The sequence below is a fragment of the Prionailurus bengalensis genome, chromosome B1 (genome assembly GCF_016509475.1).
Source record: "Prionailurus bengalensis isolate Pbe53 chromosome B1, Fcat_Pben_1.1_paternal_pri, whole genome shotgun sequence".
NCBI lineage: Eukaryota > Metazoa > Chordata > Mammalia > Carnivora > Felidae > Prionailurus > Prionailurus bengalensis.
Window position 1 is genome coordinate 85,678,908 of NC_057344.1, and position 21,134 is coordinate 85,700,041.

Consider the following 21,134-nt stretch of genomic DNA (forward strand, 5'->3'; position numbering starts at 1 on the left):
GGTATACATATAGATGTAGTACAGATGTAGATATAAATATGAGCATAGATACAGGTATTTAGCCAGCCTCGAATGTATTTTGTTGTGAAGTGTGAGGCAGGGATCCAATTGCGCCTGTTTCTAAATGACTAGTTTTATTGAATACTTGTTGAGTGCCCCATTTTCAAATACTAAATGCTTTTATCTTCCGACAACTGCTTCCTAAGTTTTATTCTAGCCATTGATCTGTCTACAATTCTGTGAACCTCATGCATGTCTGGGCCTAGGAAACATATTAGAGCTCAGTCTTTAGATGGATACGTCCCTGTGAAAAGAGCCTGTTTCTCTCAAACCTATTCTTAAGTCCGTAACTCTTTGTCAGTTCTGTTTGTCTCCTTTTAAACATCTTAAAGAATTCACTGTCCTGCGTAAAACTCATATATTCTCCTTAATTATACCTCAACGTGAAGTAAATTATACCAGTGTTTATCAGACCAAAAGTATTATAACCATCAGCTTCTTCAGTACTAGGCATTTTGTTGGTCTTCTAATTGTGTGTTTCTTCAGCGGGGTAATTAATGGGACACGCAAGATGTTTTGGTTTTAAGGCTGCCTTTTATGCAGTTGAGCACCCTAGCCTTCCTTCAGACTCCCTAGCTTGACCTTGCATTAGTCATATTTAAATACGATCTGATGTCCATCTGTACAAGGCCTCCCCTCATGTTCCGGCATATCTATCTATACATGCTATTGCTAATGCTTGAAAGATGCTTCCCTCCCATTCATCTGGCTAAAATTTGAGTTAGGACTCAATTTAGATGTCACACCCGACGGGAATCCTTCTTTGACTCAGCAATTGGTTACGTAGCCATCTTCCCTGCTCATAGAACACGAGGTGCATCGTCCAGTTTCGTATGTATCTCGCTGTGTCGTGAGTGGCTATCTAATGGTGTGCCAGCATACTAGAAAGTAAGCTCCTTGAAGACAGGAAGTGTCTTGCTCTTACCTATGTCCCTAGCATCTAGCAAAATCCTCTGCACATAGTGGAGACTCATTATGTCTTAAGCGAATGAATGATATTTCTTCATTGTAGAATGCTTGGAAGTAAAACGGAAAACAATTTTTTTTTTAAATGTTCATTATTTTTGAGAAAGAGAGAGAGCATGAGCAGGGAAGGGGCAGAGAAAGAGGGAGACACAGAAACAGAAGCAGGCTCCAGGCTCTGAGCTGTCAGCACAGACCCCGACATGGGGCTTGAACTCACAAACTTCCAGATCATGACCTGAGCTGTTGTTGGACGCTTAACCGACTGAGCCACCCAGGTGCCCTGAAAAAAAAATTTAAGAAAACGAATATAAATCCCAAAATTTGAGACAACTCTTACTAGCATTTTAGACTTCCTTGCATCTCATTGACTTTCTCAGCCTCACTGCATATAAAGCTTTGAATACTTCTGTTTTCACTTAAGAGAATACTGTGAGCATTTTCTCTTTTATTTATTTATTATTTAATTTTTCTTAATATGAAATTTATTGTCAAATTGGTTTCCATACAACACCCAGTGCTCATCCCAACAGGTGCCCTCCTCAATACCCATCACCCACCCTCCGCTCCCTCCCACCCCCATCAACTCTCAGTTTGTTCTCAGTTTCTACCCCAAAGGGAACCAGTTCACCGAACTTGCTTGCATGTGAGCGTTTTCTTATGTAACTACAAATTCCTTGGAAATGCCACTTTTTTTTTTATTAATTTTTTTTAACGTTTATTTATTTTTGAGACAGAGAGAGACAGAGCATGAACGGGAGAGGGACAGAGAGAGAGGGAGACACAGAATCGCAAGCAGGCTCCAGGCTCTGAGCCATCAGCCCAGAGCCCGACTCGGGGCTCGAACTCGCGGACCGCGAGATCATGACCTGAGCTGAAGTCGGACGCTTAACCGACTGAGCCACCCAGGCGCCCCGGAAATGCCACTTTAATTGTTACAACAAGATTATCCTCTAGAAGTAACACAGTTTATTCAGATATTCTATATTGTTGGACTTTGTTACTTGCAATGTTTTGTTGCTATAAAAACTGCTTAAGTGAATATTTTTGCATCTCTGATTATTTCTCTACGATATGTGCTGGAAATGAAAATGTCACAGTTCTACAGGTACTATATCAGAGTACCCGCCTCAGTGTCATACTGTCCTTTTTTAAAGAGTGAAGATGTTATAAACAGAAAAAGGGTAGCCCATTTTTACCCTATATTTATTGGTCATTTATATTATACTGCTCTGTGAATTGTGTGACAGTAACCTGTGCCCATTTTTCTGGTTAGTTTTTTTTTTAACTGATTTAAAAGTTCTCTATATGTTGAAAATACAGCTCTTTGTGAAATTTTCACAAGTATTTCCAGCTCAATCTATGCCTTTTAATCTTATTTTTCATGGTTTTAATATTTTTTGAATGTTATGCATATTTATCAATCTATTCTATAAACTGCTCAAATGCTTTTTCACATAGAATTTCTTGCCCAGTTTAATATATTAGGTATTTTTCTACTTAGATATATAAGATATATCTTCTTCTAGCTATATTAGTTTCTGTTTTACATTCAGCGTTTTGACCTATTTAGAATTTATTTGGGGCTATAAAGCAAGATGAGGTGCTAACTAGATTTTTTTTTTTTTTTTTTTTTTTTTTTTTACAAAAGATCCAGTTTTTCTAATGCCTTCTCTTGGCCATCAAGGAAATGCTATTAAAGACAATCATATTCATGGGGCATCTGGGTGGCTCAGTCCGTTAAGCATCCGACTTGGGCTCAGGTCATGGTCTCATGGTTTGTGGGTCGCATCGGGCTCTGTGCTGACAGCTCGGAGCCTGGAACCCGCTTCGGATTCTGTGTCTTCTCTCTCTGCCCCTCCCCAACTTGTGCTCTGTCTCTCTCTATCAAAAATAAATCAATGTAAAAAAAAAATTTTAGGGGCTCCTGGGTGGCTCAGTCAGTTAGTTAAGCGTCCAACTTCAACTCAGGTCATGATCTCGCGGTCCGTGAGTTCGAGCCCCGCGTGGGGCTCTGGGATGATGGCTCAGAGCCTGGAGCCTGCTTCCGATTCTGTGTCTCCCTCTCTCTCTCTGCCCCTCCCCCATTCATGCTCTGTCTCTCTCTGTCTCAAAAATAAATACGTTAAAAATTTTTTTTTTTAATTAAAAGAAAAAGACAATTGTATTCAACTTACCAGCATCCAAAAACATAGTTCCATGTTCACCATGAACTCTGCTTTCTCCTCCCAGGCGAGCAGGAGCCAGCTGTAAGCAGTGATTCTGACATCTCGCTGATTATGGCAATGGAAGTTGGACTGTCTGATGTAGAACTTTCCACTGACCAAGACTGCGAAGAGGTGAAGTCTTGAAATGATAGACGTAGAACAAGGGGATGGTAGGACCCAAGGGGAAGGAAGGGAGGAGCCTCAAGACTTGGACCAGGCAGACACCCCTCCAGAACACCTTGGTAGCTCCACTGTGCGCCACTCAAGAATGGTAACGAGAGCAATATCCAAAGTCACGTCAATCAGGATGCCGTTTCTCCATCTGTGCAACAGCCCATGGCCTTGGCAGCTTGGAAGATGAAAGCTGATTTTTCCTCCCGTGTCCTTGCAGACACACACTTCAGGAGCTCCCAAAACACACAGAAAGGACACAAGTAGGGCTTCTTAGTTTCATTTCCATTTTTTTCCAGGTCTTGTTTTACTGGTTTTGGAATGTTGTTGGATTTCTTTGACAGTTCCTTTTTAAGACTTGTGTAGTTTACATTATGTCCACTCCTTTGGTTTCCTCCAGCTTTTGTAGAGAGTTCTGTTTAGAAGCACCAGTTCCTGCTATGATCAGTTTGTACGCCATCTCTGAGATTAATGGCCTTGACCTCTCAGCATGAAGTGTGCATGGCTTTGGGAAGTGCCTCAGCACCCTGAAACAGTCTAAGGCCAGCTCTCATTAAGAATCCAAATTCTTTTAAGTGGATCTTAAAAATCCTAGCCGCCAGAGACCCCAACCCTGAGCTCTGAATCCACTGAGGCTACTATTTGCTATTTTCATCTACATCATGCTGGCTTCCACTCACCAGGCTCTGTTAACGGCCCACGTGACATGCGAAGGAAGCGCTAGGGAGGCACTTGATTCTGCCTGGATTTCACAGTCTTTGGAGGAGACTCCAAACTCAGAAGTCCCCTTCAGGGCAGCAGCGCCATTCTTCACGACTGTAGGGCTTGTAACTGGAACTGCAAGCCTCGTGTTAAGACCAGATACCACATACTCTTCCCCAAAGCAAAATGTCTGTTATATTGGTCTCCCCAAGGCTAGAACAGTCTTTTGTTACCTCCACAAGTGGCTCCGGCGGGAGACGGAGGCTTCAGAAGAGATCCAATCATCTTTGAGCCCAGTGTCCAACACGGTGGGGGTTGCAGTAGCACCTAGCCTTTACCTTGATTCCAACGCACTTCTGTTGCACCTCGCCAGACCTCAAGGAAGGGTTCGGGTGAATCCTTAGCAGGTAGCTTTCCAGGGCTCCCTGAGTACATGTAAATACCAATTGAGGAGGGACGCGTGACTTGATAAACCATTTGATCTAAAAAGTACAGCATGGGAATTTGCTAACCAGGCTTCTCCTGATGGAGAGAGACAAAGAGGGAAAGGAAAAGAGGTATCAAATCAATACTAAAACCCACCGGTGTTTTTAAACTCTTTATGTTTTTATTCTTTTTTTGTAACTATGACAGAGATGTGCTATTTTTTCAGTGGGCAATTTTGTAATACGTTTCGACTATCCATATGCATAGATGACTAAGGGAGTGAATGCTTTCCCTGGACAATCACAGGTCACCTCATCCTCTGTAAGAAGGCCTGCGGCTGCGTGGGTTACTAAGAAAGAAGCTTTCTTCACTGAGTTATTTACGTATTTGATGAGGCTTTCTCACCTCATTACACAAACACTCATCCAAAAACAGGAATTTGGTTGTGCCGTAAATCCCTGCTGCCTGCTGAAACATAGAGTGTATGTCAGGGGGACCACTGGTTGCTTTTGTCTCACCATCTTTAACGATTTCCTATTTGATGCTCTCTAAGTAGGCAGCAAGGCAAGGAAAGTGATTACCACCTTCAGAAATGTCACCTCTCCCTGGGCGCCTAACACTTCCTGTAATGGAATCTGGTGTCCGTGTGCGAAGGCAGGCAGGGAGGGACGAAGACAGCACTGAATGGAGCGTCAAGAGTCCTAGATGAGCCACCTGCTTATTGGGCCTCATCTTTTCCATCTGTGAAATGAAGGAGTTTAACACGGTGATGCCCAAGGCTCCTTCTGGCCTTTAGAGCACTAATGAGCTTTTTGCCAGGGGGATCTGGTTTTTTGAGATGGCCATGACAGATAGCTGACTTCGTTCAGGTTAGGGAGGCACTGACTTGACACGTAACCTGCCCTAATGGCTTTTGGGACTCAGCATTCCTGCATTGCTGAGAATGAATAGCTAAATGATTGAAGTTTTAAGTCCAAGGAGTGGTTTTGGTTTGCCTTATGTTAAAGCTGCTGTTAGTCACAGAGTTTGTCATCTCTGGATACCTTCAAATCCTAGTTCTCGGTATGGAATTCTTCATCTCAAAGTGTTGCTTTTTCTTGGCCGGCTAGAGCTGCATCGTGTATCCTCCTCCATTCAGCTCGGCCTGAAACACATTTTGGTATTAACTTAAGTCAAGTGGAATTAGAAGGATAATTCAACAGCAAAGGAACGATCTACATTGTATTCCATGCTCAGGAGAGAAAATGCCTCTTGGATTGCATAATTCTCCCTGCGAGGAGTGTTGTCTCTTCCTGCCAGTGACCGGGTAAATCAGGAATCAGGAATTGGTTGCATATGTATGCTGTGGCTGCAGCAGCCCCTATAGAATGCTGCGTAGATAACGTAGATAACGTGAGGTTCGTGACTTTACCCCAAGGAGGTTCTGCTGCAAAATCCCTGAGCCTAGGAGGCTTTCCATTTACCAAAGGTTTGTTTCTGGAGGATTTTCATGTGGCTTTGGTAGTCTAAAAAACAATTTTCTTTTTTTTAACTGGCGTAGAAGGGTTTAAAAGAAATGAAAACCTTCCATAGCTTCTTCACCACCTCCCCTGCAGAGGAAATTCTGAGCTGGGAGCCCTCTAGAAGTATATGCAGACTTTATGCGTATTTAGAGATGTGCATTTTTCTGTAGCAAGTGTCCAGACCAGCGCTATCCAATAGAAATATAATGCAAGTCACATATGTAGACTTTACATTTTCTACCGGCTACGTTTGAAAAAGTACAAAGGAACAGGTCAAAATCATTTTAGTAATATAATCTTTTTGTTCCAACGTGTAAAAAGTATTAATGAAATACCTTACGTTCTTTTGGGTACTAAGTCCTCTAAATGCATTTTGTGCTTTACACTCAAAGCACGCCTCCCCTTGGACTGGCTGCGTCTCCAGCTCTGTCCCAATAGCCACAGTTGGCCCGTGGTCCGGAGCAGAGCTGCTCCAGGATTCTCACAAGATTCCCTGACCCTCACAAAGAAGAGAAGTTAAAACCTAATTACCTCCAGAGAGAACTAGACTCCACCCAAGTTGCCTAATGAGAGGCCCAAAGATCTGTTTGTTTTGTGATCCATAAATATTCAAGCCACTCTTTTTGAAATTCCTGCTTGACCTTTCTAACCACACATTGATGTCCATTACTGTCACTGTGACTCCTCTGACCAGTCGTTTTTGTTGTTGTTTTTTGGGTTTTTTTTTTTTAAGTGACACAAACCATGTGGATTTGGTGCTGCAACAAAATTGTCTCTCTCACTTCTACAACAAACCCTCAGACGGGTAGGTGGCACTCGGGAGCAGAGAAGAATTCCAGACTCTAGTCCTCCAGCTTCACCTCAGCCCCCTCATTCTCCTGCCTCCTGATTGGCAGAAGGTCTTTTCCCAGTGCCAGTGCCCCCCTGGGGACTTGGGGGCGGGCAGGTGGGAAGTTACATAGACTCTGAGTGGCCTTATTGAGAAGAAGTCTTTGGGGTTGTGACCACCCAGCCCTATTGGGTGAATCATGACAGCTTACAACTGCCAGCTCTCAACTCAGAAGTCAGCGTCCTCTCTCACCCCAAGGCCGTGGGCAAGAAAAGAAGCATTTCCATTCCCTCAGAAAAACTGACCTCTAGGACTTGCCTCTTCTGTGTGGCGGAGCCCTTTGAGAAGAACTGAGCCCTGATCATGAATACAGCATCCGAACATTGATTTAGTCTCTGGGGCTTGGTCACCCCTGAAATATTAATTCTGTCACCGAGGCAGGAAGACGGGGAGTTGGGAGAAGGCAGAAAGTGAATAGTGGAGGGGCACCTGGCTGGCTCAGTCCGTAGAGCATGCAACTCTTGATCTCGGGGTTGTGAGTTCAAGCCCCACGCTGGGTGTAGAAATTACTTAAAAACAAAATCTTTAAAAAATATATATATGATTAGTTGCAAGACTTACCTACCTATTCTGACATCACCTAGTCACGATGGTAACCATGGAGGCAAATCTCTGTCCAGAGAGGTTTTTCTGTTTGTTTTGTGTTGTTTTCAGCATTTCCCTCATTCTGAATGTTCACGTGTCTGGGTTCAGTGCCCAGTGGCTACTTTAGTCAGTACAGGCATTCTTGCAGCCGACCTGTCTTCAGAACCAAAAAATGGTGACAGAGAGCCTAATATAAGATTCTTTCTTATTTATGAGTTATGTTTAGATGAAAATTCTTGCAGAGCATAAAAAACAAAAAGCATCTAGTTATCTGTTGAATCCATCACCTTGACTGCAAACAAACAAATCTCATTAAATCAAAACTCTTTCCAAAAACCTGAGATACAGAGTCACATCCTCTTTAGAGCGAGGACCCAGCCCTCTGTGGTACTAGGGCCCCTGAGACAACTTCCAGTAACATTTTTTTGTATGTTCTCACTTAGATTTCTTTCTCTTTTGTGTGTGTGTGTGTGTCTGTGTGTGTGTGTGTGTGTGTGTGTGTGTGTGTGTGTGTATCTATATCTATCTCTGGCTTTCTCTGACTGCCTCTTTCTTGTATACACACCTACATGCATTCTGTTCCCATCTTTCAGGACAAAAACCTCGGTGGCTTTGGATCTATCTATACAGTCATCATTATTGTGATTACCGTTGTTACTGTTGTTGGTGTTTTTCTTCTTTTTATTGTGTGGCAATGTCTATATTTGCACTTCTGATGAGGAAAACCAGTTTACTATAAAGGCAAATTAACTTCCTCCATAATGGAGTTAGCCATGTTTTCACTTCTCTTATCATTAATTTAATTGCAGGCCACCTACAGCCATTGCCTTTTTCTTCAGGCTTCCTTGCCAGAAAGGTCTCCTAGGCAAATAATGGCAAAGTCACAATTCCAGAATGCTGCCTAGATCTACCATCTTCTACCTTCAGCATTTGTGACCTTCCTAGTTCACCACAGGCCCCCAAGATTTGGACATCTTAGAAAAATGTATGGGCCGTGCTGTATCTGATGTCCAGTCATGCTTCTTAATTCAGCTTCTTAGCACAAGAACTTCCTCTTCGTAAGTGATCTGAGAGGCCACTTCTTCCTTAAGACTGAAAAAGAGACGAAGAGGCCATTCTCCCAAGGTGAGGGACAAAAGTTCCTTGTGCAGTGCTCTGTGTCACAGACGTGTCATTGATGGTACTTAAAAGGAGGTGGGAATACTAGCCTGCAGAAAGTGAGAAAGAGGGTGGCAGGATATGAACATGGGTGCTCTTCCCAAGTACATGCTCGTCCCCTAGGTTTAGAGCTGAACTGGTGTTTTGGGGTGTGTGTGTGTGTGTGTGTGTGTGTGTGTGTGTGTGTGTGTGTATTTTAAGGAGTTTAACACTCATGAGTTAAACACTCATGGTTGCAAAGAAGGTTGGGATTGCCTGAAAAATAAATTGTGAGAAGCAGGAATGAGTTTCTCAGCATCACTTACCTCTTCTCTTTGCCTGCTTGTCTCCCCATCTCACAACCCCAGGCCCTTTGTAACAGGAACAGTAATTTGTAAAGACCCACAGATTGGTAGCCTCACTTCCACTTTGACCCTTTTGATGGCACTAAATTATCCCAAAACTAAAGATCCTAGATTCCAGATCCTAGATACAGATCCTTAATTATCAAGCCCTTTACTTGCAAAACTTGGTTGTTCTGCAAAAAATCCGATGACATCACTCACATCTCTCTTTATCACCCTGTGAACTATGCCTCAATCAAGTGGCTTTTTTAGGAATCTTGGTGATCAAAGACCTTTTCACCCCTATGCTACTATTGATGCTTTGCACTTACTGCAGAGCCATTCGCTCAATGGCTACCTGATAAATATGTGTTGATAATGATCAGGCAGGAATATAATCTCTTAAGAGGTCCACAGGTCTGAACAGAGCAAGAGAGAACTTCTGTAAAGAAGGTAGCTCACCTTAAGTCACCCAGAATCACTGCTTGGCAGAATGTCTGTGGTCTTGTCATCCTTACTGAAGTGAAGGGCTTGGAGAAGCAGGGAAAATGTGGGGACCATGTGTGCTGTGTAAACCAAAGACCAATCACCATCCAAATGGACACATGTTCTTCCATTGACTACTTTAATTTTCTCCTAACGTTCTCATAAATAAAAGCGAAGGTGGGTTGCCTGGTCAGACGGAACTGTGAAACCTTAAGGGGTTCTGTCTTGCAGGCTGGTGATTGACCTTACTAAATCCAGAAATCTAAAAAGCGTATCGTGGCCTTAGTACCACACCATCTTTAAAGTCTGGTGTTTAGTCCCCTTTTCCCTCAAAACGTTTTAGACAAAACTAGCGCTTTATGGAACTCGGAATATTCTGTTTGAGAATGTGAAGATTTTAAATAGCCAAAGAATTTTCATGTAGGAGAGTTTCTTAATTAGTGTATCCCGCGCTTTTGAAGGAAATACCAAACTATCGCCTGTACGAGTAGATAGTCAAGCGGTTGACGGACTGTCCGCGAGAGGACTTTGCAGCCTGGGTGTATGTTGGCATCAGTAGGATGTTATTGCAAGGGGGCAGGGTGCCCTCTGCTGGAATAATTGCCGTTATTCTTTCAGCCAACTAATTTGACTAGGGTCACCATTTCCTCGACAACTAGGTATTTGCCTTTCATCATACAGTCTCCTCAATAGTTGAGAATTTGGTCCACATTTATCAAAAGAGGAAGGAATGTCACAAGCTTGGAAAAGTTGAAGGAGAACCCCACAGAAGATACCATCTGCAGCCCTTTCTTTTGCAAAGCGTGGAAGCATATTGTTAGCTCTGTTTGCAAAGAAGATGCCTCTGGCTGGAATGTTTGTGCAGACTTCTAAGGCAAGGGCCTGATGGTTTTGTAACTTATTTCAACTCTGTTCTTGTCAAATCACAAAGGAAGATCAATAAACAGACTTCTTTCATATGAATGTAAATGGTGTGAAATACTGATGTGTTTTGTACATGTACATAATAATATATTTACTTCCTGCTTTCACATTAGTAATCTGAAATGGTTGTACCATTTTATAATTAGAAAGAGATGTAGGGGGGAGGGGAGGGGAGGGAGGGACTGTTATTTTTATAGTGGGATGTCCCTTATATTTAGAAAACTTGAAGTAATTTTGTACTTGTGAAAAGTTACATTCCATTCATTTCCTGAAAAATAATGGGAATTGTTCTTTACGATATTCATGAGCTGGGAGGATGATTATTCTAGTTTCCAGGGGAGCCTCCCAAACAGTATGTATGTGATACCCAATTTTATAGACTACAGACCATGCCCAGCAAAATTGCCATTTCAATAATGTGAAAAGAAAAACGCCCAACTTCTTTTAACCCCTTTGTATATAACACATTATTATTTTCACTGAAAAAAAAAATCTGCCTCAAAGAATGAATTTACCATTATGAAATATTCAGAAATGGCACCACCGATGTCTAGTATCATCCTGCTGGCAAGAAAAAAATCCAATGGATTCATTTTTCCTCCGTACACATGCACTTGTGTGCTTTTACTGTAAAATGAATGGTGTCCCAGATAGAATTTTACTTTGCTTCCCCATGAGGTCTTTCTGGCCAGACCACACAGGTGGTGGTGCCTTCATGCTATCTCCCATCCTCCATTGTCAGATCATGGGACAGTTTCCTGGATTTATTTGCCACATGACTCAAAAATCACAGAAACTATTCCTGATGCCATTTGCATGGGTTACTTTTAATTTGGATTTTGGTTAGCTCTTAGTTGCCGAGAAATTTAGTAGTGGATCATGTAGCCCTTTTACGCAAACATCGTCTTCTGTATAAAGTCACAGGTATATTTTAGTGATTAGTTAAGGTCGTAGGTATCATTTGTTTGGGGCGGGTGGGGGGGAGGGGTTAGGGGGTGGGGGAGGAGGGTGATATCAATCTCTTTCTCTTTCCTTCTTTCCCACCTCAGGCACCCACCTTACTCCTTCCAGAGCACTTTATATCTCTCTTGAAATACATAAGTTTTAAAAACTGTCTTTAAAGGGATTTGTCTTCTGTTGGGAGACACGGACTTTTATTTTGCTTTATTCTATTATCTATGTGTTTGGAGAGCATAAACAGTTTGTCTCATACTGGGCTAGTGATGAAATATTAAGGACGATAGTTGAAAACAATCGTACAACACAGCTATTTTTGTTATATAGAAAACTATCATGTAAATACGTGCAATTGTGTTCTTATGTACTGGTGAAAAAAACCCCACAATTATAAAGATTTGAAAAGGATTGTGAATTCCAGGAAATTTCACTGCAAAATTTTGTTTGGTTTTGTTTTTTAATAAAATGGAACCAGATGCTTGTGTCTGTGTCATGCCTGTTTCCTAACCACGTTGCGTCGTCTTGAGTTCCAGAGGTGGCACTACGGATTTTAAAAATTGACATTCAACTTTAAATCATGATTGTGTTTTCAAAACATATAAAGTGACATTTTAATGACCTTTTTATTTCTCTCGGGTGCTGGACACCAGACTTCCTCTTAGCTCTGTTCCTCTAAGTGAAGTGATTGAAAGATTTTGATCAGTTCAGAAGAATGGCTGCTTAGTGAGCCTGAAGTGTGTTCAGAGGAACCGAACATTATTGTCTGAGCCGTCTCTGGCGGCTTATCCCAAGCGGGGTTATAGCAGGGGACCACGCAATGGGCCGGGGTGGCCAGATTGTTTTTTATCCTTACTTATACTTCTCTAAGGAATTTTTAACAGCCCTTCCTTTGAATTAGCAAGGGAATGCTAAAGAAATAAAAAAATGTGAGGGGCGCCTGGGTGGCTCAGTCGGTTAAGCGGCCGACTTCGGCTCAGGTCATGATCTCACGGTCCGTGAGTTTGAGCCCTGCGTCAGGCTCTGTGCTGACAGCTCAGAGCCTGGAGCCTGTTTCAGATTCTGTGTCTCCCTCTCTCTCTGACCCTCCCCCGTTCATGCCCTGTCTCTCTCTGTCTCAAAAATAAATAAACATTAAAAAAAAATTTTTTTTTTAAAGAAATAAAAAATGCGAGAGCTGCCAGCCTGAGGAGGTAAGAACAGAAGGTAAAAAAGGAGAAGCACCCCTCTTTGCCGTTACCACCTACCCAAAACTGCCAGGCTCCGTGGTGTCCCTTTGAACCTCTGGCCCATCCAAGATTGCTCACACACCGCTTGAGGGAGCGGCCAGGGTCAGACATGCCCAGTGCAGTTCAGCCAATCACTGAAGCCCTCCACCTGGCCGGGTGCCCCCCCCCCCCCCCGGGAGCCATGGATTCCAGCAGATCTAGGATTTCCCTGCTAGCAAGAAACAGATTCAACGGATTTATTTTTTTCCTCCTGAACATTAGTCTGTGTGCTTTTACTATAAAACGAACGATGTCACAGATAGAAGTTTACTCTGCTTCCCCATGAGGTCTTTCTGGCCAGTCTGTAGATCATATACATGGTGGTCCAGATGAATCTGCCAGAATCTGCTGGCAAACGTCAGACTGTATTGAGCGAGTGGTGTGGCCTTCTGGAGCTATTTCCTACCCAAATGGCCAACTGCTGTGTCCGTAGCCAGGAAATATTAATGCCTTGGAGGCTTTGCTCTAGGGGCCACTCCTAAAGCAAATTTGTAGGTAGGAAGATATTCTGAGGGGGTTGTTAGTGACAGTAATGATTGTGCCACATTAGAAGTCATTTTAAACTCTATGCTTTAGTTATTGCACTTTTAATCTTCCCAGACACCTATTGTCGGTAATGAAGCTGACATCTGTGTGTGTCACATGGCAGAGGGGGGGATGGGAGCTATTACCCAGGATCTAGAAACCATCTCTCCAGCTTCCACACTCCTGCCAGACCAGGGTTTCCCACATGGAAAAATGTGTTCTGTGGGACACATCCTGGGATCCGTTAGAAAATACCACATAGTCCCAAGTTCAACTCAGTTGGAATAAGGCTTCATACAGTACATTAAAAGCTATTAAAAACTTTCTAGAAGGCTTTTATTGAGTTACCCATTTAATTCAGCTTTTCGTGAAGCTGATAGATGACAGTCCTCTTTTTCAAAGGTCCTAGTTTTCAAAACTGCACAAGATAAGACCACCTAATATGGAACATGTTGGTGTTCAAACTAGAAAAAAAGCGGGGCGCTTGAGTGGCTCAGTCGGTTAAGCGTCCGACTTCGGCTCAGGTCATGATCTCATGGTTTGTGAGTTCAAGCCCCGTGTCAGGCTCTGGGCTGACAGCTCGGAGCCTGGAGCCTGTTTCAGATTCTGTGTCTCCCTCTGTCTGCCCCTTCGGCTGCTTGCACTCTGTCTCTTGCACTGTCTCAAAAATAAACATTTAAAAAAAAAAATTTTTTTTTTTAAATTTTTTTTTTTCAACGTTTATTTATTTTTGGGACAGAGAGAGGCAGAGCATGAACGGGGGAGGGGCAGAGAGAGAGGGAGACACAGAATCGGAAACTGGCTCCAGGCTCTGAGCCATCAGCCCAGAGCCTGACGCGGGGCTCGAACTCCCGGACCGCGAGATCGTGACCTGGCTGAAGTCGGACGCTTAACCTACTGCGCCACCCAGGCGCCCCCCAAAAAAAAAATTTTTTAAAAGCTGCTAGAGCTGTTTCCCGCCTCTCTATCTCATGTACCCCACAGACCATTGCCTCTCCTGCCCCCGTTCCAGCTCTCAGAGGAAGGTTGCCCTGACAGCCTGGTGCCCGCTTCACCGGAGTGGAGCTGTCCAGGGAAACAGGCTGCTAGGCACTGCTCTAGAGCCACACGTGTGCCAGGGAGCCCTGGGTGACTACGGGGCTTACTGTCACTTTTTCTGGAGAAACAGAGACGCTCCACTTTGTGGGCGTTTTGTCTCGGGAAGTCATGCAGCACATCTGTCCCTTGAAGAATGGAAAATGTAAAACTCATCAGGGCTTTGTAATAAGCCAGTAAGTAAGGCCAGCTTTGCCCCCCGATTCTTAAGTCTATGAACGCCTACATTTGGGGTATGTGGAGCTAAGCTGCTATTTAAAAGTACAAAAACGTGCTTAGTTCTCATATAGGTCTCATAATTCCTTCTAAGCCAGTATTGGTGTCTCTTCTCGTCTCCCTGCCGTGGTTGAGCCATACATTGCACGGGATTGGGGGACAAAGATGGTGGGGAAGAATGTGAATTAGTTTTACTCTGGGATACTTACTATACACAGAAGAGCGTGAGGATCCACCGATGGGAGACTCAGGGGACTGAGAGAGGTATCATATTTATGAGACATTTAGAACAACTGTTCCATGATCCTTAGTGACCCAAGAACAGAAAATTAGTCTGCCTCTTATTCCAACACATTCCTTGGTGTAAGCTCCCTCAGGGCTCACTGTGATTCATTATTCGTGGCTGTGAGAGTAAGGGGCAGTGATGCCACCAAAGGCCAGGGGGCCCTCTACTCACCGTGAGCAGATGTCCCTTCATTGATTTGCGGTCACAGCACCTTGCACTCGGGTGCCTCCCTGAGTCTACAACCGATGGGAGCCTGGTGGCTGGCACATGGGGAGGTAAAAATTCAACTCCCCAAGGCTCTCAGACCTTTTTGTTGTGGAAAACATTCCCATCCTCTCCCTGTGGGAACATCCAGAAGGTCTGATCATAGTCATGGCCCCCTTAACCTAAGCACCCCCTTCCTGACTCCCCCTAATGTTCCTGCCTTCTTTGTTCTTAAGGATCATTTACTGAATAGTCAGGAGAGAAGCCAGAGGCAGCTTTCATGGGCAGGCAGCTGCTTTGGGTTGCTATAGAGCTGTATACACAACACAGCTGTCATTGATGTTATAGATCTAGTGGGAGCCAACAGTCTCAGACCTCTAAATAAAATCACCCACATAATTCGGAGCTTTAGAAATGGCATCAATATCTATAAATACATGTGAGAGAAGAGCAGCTAATTAACGGAATGTGAGAACACAATAGAGGTAGACCTGAGAATAAGATCCCATCACGCTGGGCCTGGGCTGATGTCTGAGAAGACACAGCCCTCCCTTTACGATGGGCAGATTGAAAGTGGTCCATTTTCCTCCTCACTTCCTCTTCCCCTCTTTTTTATTCCTTTAGTTTGAAACAAGGAGGAGACAAGGGAGAATGTTAATGAGGACCAGAGTGAGGGCTAGAACTTAAGGTTCCTGACCCTTTTGCTAGAGTTCTCTGGGCCGCACCACGTTCCTTCCATAAATGGGTAGGCATCTCCAGACTGCTCAAAAATCTCAGGAATGAAAAGCAAGAGCTGAAAGTTGGACTTTAGTATATTGACAGGAAGATTATTATGTAGTCAGGAAATCTCCCTGATCCAAAACAATTCTAATCTGGAGACAAAATCGGATGGACGCAACCACGGGGGTAACATGTGCAGGGACCCGTGCACACCCCCACGCTCACCCACATGTGCAAAAACCACCACGCACAAGGTGGGTCCCCAGTGATTGCTGTCTAACCTTAGCTGTGCAAGAAAGCTCACTGCCTAAAGATACCAATGTGAGTTATTACTTTCTAGACTCACTCCTTCAAAAAAAAAAAAATTATTATTTTGTGCTTTCAGACAACAGCCTGCCCTTGTCCTAGCCCCTGCTATGGCTCTGAGACTTGCTTGACAGGAAGTAAATGACAGATATATAGGACTTCTTTTTCATATAACATGGGGAAATAGATGTCCACAAAACCCCCTAAACTACAGAACACTTAAAAATATGGAGATCAGGACACTTGGATGGCTCAGGGTGTTAAGCTTCTGACTCTTGATTTCAGCTCAGGTCATGATCTCACAGCTCGTGAGTTCGAGCACTGTGTTGGGCTCTGTGCTGACAGCATGGAGCCTGCTTGGGATTTTCTCTCCCTCTCTCTCTGTCCCTCCCCTGCCCATGTGCTCGCTCGCTCGCTCTCTCACTCTCTCTCTCAAAATAAATAAATAAATGTTAAAAATATGGATATCAAATATTAGAAATTTCCTTTAAGATGAATAACTAAGCTGGTGGTAAAGTGAGAGAGACTTTTGGAAACTAGAGACTACAAGAAAGTTCTACCCAAGGGGAAAATGAACATCAGAAATGGAGTTTGCTCTGAGTGCATATGCTGATTCCTGATGGTCTAGGGATCCACAATTTTTTTTTCTGTAAAGGGCCAGATAATATTTTAGGCTTTGTGGGTCACATGTAATTTCTGTACCTTTCCTTCATTGTTGTTTCTTAACTCTTTGGTTAAGTTTAGAGTTTAGAGTTTAGAGTTAAGTTTTAGAGTTTAGTTAAGAGTTAAGTTTAGAGTTTTAGTTAAGAGTTTAGTTTAGAGTTTCTTAACTCTTTAGTAAAAACTATCCTTAGCTCAAAGCCCATACAAAAAAATAACAGACCATAGGAAGGATTTGTGCTGCTCCTGCAATAGGGACAAAGTCCAGGGTTAGAATCAGAGACCCACAGTGGCAGATAAACTAGGAAAACCTTAGTAAATAAATTATCAAAGAAAAATACCTTCTAGAAGGAGTTGGTACAGATGTTTGTAAGTGGTGACATTGGTTCTAGATAAAGTACAGAAAGGATACGGTCTCTCTTCCCTGGTCCCACTTCTCAGTCCCAGATGCCCTAACTACAAACAAGCCTTCTCACGAGCTCTTGGACCCAAATCCAACCACCAGTGTGACCCAAATACCTAAGGTACAGATACACTTTAAAGTGGCCCCAAATTGATAGTTACACTAAGTGTTTGGTGGAATTACACTCATAAACTCATATCCTCCCTGGAGGAATACTCTGAACCCAGGTCTCAAGACCTTCTTAAAAGACAACTTCCAAAAGAATATACCTTCACAATAAAAAAAAATCTCCAAATACATGATTGAAACACACCGCAGTAAGGAAGAGAGTGTGAACTCAGACTCAGATGAACAATATGGGAAATATGATTAACAGGATGTAAAATACGTGTGTAAGGAGTCCCCCAGTTGACACTAATATATCCTAAGTTTGAAAACAACTTTCTAGTCACTTCAAGCACAGAACAAGGTGGGAAGGGGAGACCCGGTGAAGTCATTAGTCTGGGGGGGCTATTCTGATCCTATGGTGATGGACTTGAAAGAGAGTGAATTTTATCCATAAATAAAATGCTTTCTTGCTCAAGACTATCTGACTTGCAGCTAAGGAAGGAGTGAGCGATCAAGGCTGTCCTCACACTTAACCCTCATGGTCTCACCTGACCTAACCCCACACACAGCTCCCATGTCCCTCTCTCTGAACATTCTCCACCTGACTGGCTGGGCTACGACCACACTCTGTGTGTGGATTCAACACTGTATCCTCAGGATCTAGGAGGAACTCAGCGAAGATTTTTAAACCCATGACTGAATGAACCAGCCAGGCTCAGCCATTTAGCCCAAAGGCCCCAAGCCCAGGCCGGCATATTAATGGAATGAATTGCATGCTGAGGAATGCTGCTACTGACTGAAGAATAAACTCAGCAGTGACTTTGAAGTAAATACATAGTGCTTATGATCATGGCTATCATATTAATGTTAGCAATAATAGCAAGCGTTTGAGTATGAGAGTTAGCTGCATGTTGGTTCATCGGGTGACCAGTAAGGGCTTTCTTTATGTGCACGGTGTTGTTTGACCCTTGGTGTAACAGTTGAGGAAAATACTGTTATCCCATCTTACAAATTCTGACAGTAAAGCTTAGGAAATAACTTGCCCAGGATCACACAGAGCAGCAAAACTGCTCACAAATCTAGACCTCTCTGGTTCCTAAAAGATGTCCTTCGTCACCAGCTTACACTGCCTTCCCTCTTCTGAAAGGAAAGCCCACAAGTTTCTCTATAAAATAAAAGGAAAGAAATTTAAATTAAACCATAAAAAGTAGGGGCACCTGGGTGGCTCAATCAGTTAAGCACTAACTTGGGCTCAGGTCACGATCTCGTGGTTTGTGAATTTGAGCCCCACTTGGGGCTCTCTGCTGTCAGTGCAGAGCCTGCTTTGGATCCTCTGTCTCCCCCTCTCTCTGCCCCGCTTTTGCACGCACTCTCACCCTCTCTTTCTGTCAATAATAAATAAACATTTTTTAAATAAAAACAAGTAAAAGTAACTTTGCAGTGGAGAAACCCAACAAACACCATCTCCTCCTGGCAATCAAAGCTAACCTCTTCAGCAATGAATCATGTTGATAGTGTGTTCCTAGATATGACGTGATGGGAGTGTACTTTACCTCTGCTGTCTTTCTCTCCAAAACTGATGACCCCAGTGTAACCATGAGAAAAACATCAGACAATTCCATATGGAGGAGCATTCTACTAAACATATGACCAGTACTCCTCAAAACCATCAAGATCAACCAAAACATAGTCACAGACACTGTCACAGAGCAGAGGAGCCTAGGAAGACATGACAGTGAAATATAACATGGTATCCAGGATGGGATCCTGGATCAGAAAAAGGATGTTCAGAGAAAACTAGTGAAATACAAATAAAGGCTGGAGGTTAGTTCATAGTAATATACCGATTTTGACTCCTTAATTGTGGCAAGTGAACCATGGTAATGTCAGATGTTAACAATAGGGAAAACTAAGTGATGGACATACAGGAACTCTCTATACTATCTTTGTAACTTTTCTGTAAGTATAAAACTATTCTAAAATAAATTTGTTTTAAAAGATATTTTTCTTGGGGCACCTGGGTGGCTCAGTTGGTTAAGCGTCTGACTCTTGATTTTAGCTCAGGTCATGATGTCACCTCATTTCATGATGTCACCGTTTGTGAGATCAAGCCCTGTGTTGCGCTCTACGTTGACAGTGTGGAGTCTACTAGGGATTCTCTCTCTCCTTCTCTCTCTGCCCCTTCCCCACTTGCTCTCTCTCTCTCTCTCAAAATAAATAAATAAACATTAAAAAAATAAAGTAAAATAAAATTATAAAAGATATTTTTATCAAATGTACAAAACCATTGGATTACTAAAAAACATAGAATTCGGTTTTTGATGATATTGTGGATTATCCTTCCTGGGAAATTTTAGGAATGGAACAAAGAACTCAGCATCCTGAAGATGTTAGATGTTCTTTTCCTTGAAGCAGAATACTGGACTGAATTATTTCTTAACATCAATTCCAGATATTTTTGAGACTAAATTTGTGATATGCACTCATTGTTATGATGAGTGAGTCTTCAATCCAGAGTAATTGGAAAATGTTGCAGATGAGAAGCTAATTATTTGTAATTTTATGTCAGAGGTATTGCAAAGGTGACAAGTAGATTTTCTAGCTGGTGCAGCATTGCATTTAACATTGGTTGAGTAAACCACCCACCACACAAATGCACCAAAGTTACAGGACTCTGGCCCTTTGTGTTGGTATTTATGTGGTTGAGCTGTTTCTCCCAGTAGGGGGCTCTGATGCCCATCAAATGAAGAAGACACCCTGGCACTGGAGAATAGAGGTGTGTGGATTTCATGCTCAAGAGTTTGTAGGGTAACTTTGAGAAAGAGTAAGCATTCAGAAATCTTCTCAGAAACATTAAGCAGAAACAGTGAGCATTCAGAAACAACGGGAAAGGGGGATTAGGCAATAGAAACCAACATGGTTGGGGTAGATGTTTCCCAGAGAAGAAGAGAATATAGACTTTACCAGAAAATAGAGCCCTCAGGCTACGTATTACTGAAACCATATATCCCTCAAAGAAAAGCAGGAGAGAAATGACAAAACTAGAAATGCTTTATCCTAGACTAGACATGTTTTCCTATAATGTGAGAGGAATGTTCTTAGAGTATCATCTACTCATTGATTGACCACAAATGTATTGTTCCACGTAGCATTTCACAAGATAGCTTATACACTTAATTCTTGATTTAAACACAGCAGCAAGAGCGGCCTACACACACACACGCACACACACACACACACACACACACACAGTGACCCAATTAAAATCCTTGAATACCCTCCCATTTCTATTAAGTCTGTGTATAGTACAAAATTCTTAACATGATCTAAGTCCTATTGATCTAGCCCATGAGAACATCTCTAGAATTATTTAGATCACTCTTGCACTCATTCCATGTGCTCCAGCCCCTCTCCCCTCCTTCTGGTTACTGTCTATTCATCCTTGGGATCTCAGCTCAAAAGCTTTCCCTTGCAGAAACCTTCTCTCATCCCTTGGCTAGACAGCCCTGTTAAATGCTTGCATAGCTCCTTGTACTTTGCCTCCATAGCTCTAATGATAGGTCTGCTCCATATGCTAAACATAGCACTAAACAACAATTAACATTAATAATTCACTCATGTGATTATTAAATTGAGGTTGAGTCTTCTGTCTAGACTGCAAGCTCCTTGAGATTAGGGCTCATGTTTTTCTTCCCCATGTATCCCAGTGCCTAGCATAGAACCTGGCTTGAGTAGGTTTTCAATATGTATTTGTAGAGTAAATGATTGAAGGAACAACTAGGTTCTTGCCAGCTGTCCAGCTTATTCCTAACTTTAATTTTTTTTCATCAAAAAATAAAAAATATTTCACTCAGGAACTAGACCTAGTAATATGTGGGTATTATATATGAGGCTGTTTGGGAAAGTTAGGGAAGACAATGTAGCAAAGAAAGCACTTAAATGTTAGCTACAAAGTATGTGGGGGAAAACTATAGAAAAGAATAAGAGATAACA

At 42.7% G+C, this 21,134-nt stretch overlaps 1 protein-coding gene across 1 annotated transcript in view; it reads left to right on the forward strand.

The window, feature by feature from the left end:
* Window positions 1-10,441, forward strand: part of RNF150 (ring finger protein 150) — a 259,844-nt gene extending 249,403 nt beyond the window's left edge. The window contains exon 7 of the mRNA XM_043568282.1: window positions 3,256-10,441. Within this exon, the coding sequence (XP_043424217.1) occupies window positions 3,256-3,374 (119 nt within the window). The 3' untranslated portion in view covers window positions 3,375-10,441. The remainder of the gene's footprint in view (window positions 1-3,255) is intronic.
* Window positions 10,442-21,134: the final 10,693 nt, after the last annotated feature.